The sequence below is a fragment of the Eucalyptus grandis genome, chromosome 3, assembly GCF_016545825.1.
Source record: "Eucalyptus grandis isolate ANBG69807.140 chromosome 3, ASM1654582v1, whole genome shotgun sequence".
Taxonomy (NCBI): domain Eukaryota; kingdom Viridiplantae; phylum Streptophyta; class Magnoliopsida; order Myrtales; family Myrtaceae; genus Eucalyptus; species Eucalyptus grandis.
This window is the reverse complement of record NC_052614.1, coordinates 63,388,751-63,390,783: the sequence shown is the minus strand read 5'-3', so window position 1 is coordinate 63,390,783 and position 2,033 is coordinate 63,388,751. Positions and strand designations below refer to the sequence as shown.

The following is a 2,033-nucleotide window of genomic DNA, read 5'->3' as shown; positions in this document are numbered from 1 at the left end:
AAAATTAAAAAAAAAATCAAATTTTATTTGATTTTGGAGCCTTTTTATTGTTGGAGTCGTTAAGTGAATGTCTCGCCTGCAAAAACAACTTTGAGGGCTTTCACTATAAAAAGGCGAGGCTTCATAACCGAGTGGAGGGGGCTTTCGTCGAAAAAAGAGAAAAGGAGAAAAAAGTGAAAAAAAAAAAAAAAAAAGGAAAGGAAAGAGAGGTTTCCTTTTTTTTTTTGAAAGGAAAAGTCAGCAGAAGCTTTTTTGGGTTTTCTGCCAAAGTACAACAGCAACAGGGGGCTGTAGAGAAGAAACATGGGAGGAGGCGACGAGAGAGAAACGTAAAAAATGAGAGAGGGAAGAAGAAGAAAAGTCAAAAGAAAAGTGTACAGAAAAGAGAGCAGAGAGAAGTGACGTGAGGGAGAGAGAAAAACAGAAAATAAAGAAAAAGTTGTGCACTGTTGATCTTCTTCGTGGGTTTCTTCTCCATGAGCCCCCACGCCGCCCCGCTGCAGCCCACGCCCCCGCGCCCCTGCGCCCCTGCGTCGCCTGCTGTCAGCCTTCATCAGCGAGCACCCGTGCCAGCCCTGCTGCCTCTGCTCTGTTCCGGGCCCCCTCGCCTCACCTGCAACCCGCGAGACCGGCGAACCCGCGGCTGCCCCTGCTCTGTTCCGGCTCCCTTGTTGTTCGATCTCAGCTGCCGCTGGTCACTGCGCCTCTGGAGCTCCGAACTAGTGAGCCCCTTGCCAGCCACCTCCGCCACCAACGCCACAGAAGCTGGTCCCACTTGCCCTTGCTACTCTGCCCCGACACCTGCAGCGCCTTCGCCGGAGCCCGATCCGCTCAGACCTCCGCCCAGATCTGCTCGAGCACCAGCGGCACCGCCCTCCACCCGAAGCCGCGAAGCCACCGAGCCGCATCGGTCACCTCACCAGCACCGCCTGTGCCCGCCGCGAGCTTGCCCTGCTGCACCTCTACCCGCCGGTCATCGAGCCATCTCCGAATTGCCGGACCGCCGGAGCTCAACACCTCCGCAACCTCCGATCGACGGTGATGCCACCGTTACAGTTGCTGCCCTTCACTGGAGCCAGTGACCAGCCACACGAGCACAAGCCGTGCTTGGGAAGAAAAAGAAGAAAGGAAAAAACAAAAGAAAAAGAAAAGGAAATTAGGTAGTATATTTTTATTTTTTATTTTTTACTTATTTCATGTTATGTTAGCTTTTTTTTTTTTTAAGTTTAATCATTTGAATTGTAGTATTGTATGTCAATATTTGTAGACCTTGTAGACATTAGAGTTTTATCCCAAATTAAGGTAATTATTAATTTGACCCGTAAGACGTCGGGTCATTTTTAATTACTTTAATTTTTTTAGGAATTTTGATAGTATTTCAATCTTTAAATCATTATAGAGTTAAAATAATTGTTAATTTAATCTGTGAGACAACAAATTATTTTTTGGTTATTTTAATTTTATCTTCATTCTTTTTAAAATAATTACTTCTTTTGGAAAGATTAAAAAAATCAAAAAAATCTAAAAGTACATAAAAAATCTAAATCTTGCATTAGAGCATGTAGGTTTATTTAATTAGAATTTGTTTATTAGTAAAATTATATCATATCTAGAATTTAGGTACTTTGGTCCATACACATTTCATATTTAAAGCAGCGCATTTTGATTTTTAAGATTCATATAGAATTATGATAATTTTCCTTTAATAAAAATCAAAACAAAAAAGAACAAAAGAAATGTTATTTAGGTTATATAGATTTCATAATGTGCACACCATATGTTGCGCTTTTAATTAGTGGGTCGTAGGTTAATACTTTAATACTCCCGTCGTGTAGTTGTTTTTATTTTTAAAAAACTCAAAGATTAGTATTGCATCATTATGTTATTTTTTAAAAATTATTAAGTCATATTAAAAAAAAAAAGAAGAAAAAAAAAAGTCATTCATTTGGTTAGTTAATAGGTTAGTTCATAATTAATCCTATTTCATGTCATCATTGTTAGTGTAGGTTGCACATGTGTAATAAAAATTCATT

General features: G+C 40.3%; 1 protein-coding gene across 1 annotated transcript; it reads left to right on the top strand.

Annotated features, from left to right (window-relative positions):
- Nucleotides 1-476: 476 nt before the first annotated feature.
- Nucleotides 477-1,082, top strand: LOC120292042 (anther-specific proline-rich protein APG-like). The gene has a single exon (XM_039309906.1). The coding sequence runs from the start codon at nt 477-479 to the stop codon at nt 1,080-1,082; it is 606 nt and encodes a 201-aa protein (XP_039165840.1).
- The last annotated feature ends 951 nt before the right edge of the window (nt 1,083-2,033 follow it).

Excerpts from the sequence above, each read along its gene's own strand:
- LOC120292042 (XM_039309906.1), top strand. The coding sequence starts at position 477 with ATGAGCCCCCACGCCGCCCCGCTGCAGCCCACGCCCCCGCGCCCCTGC.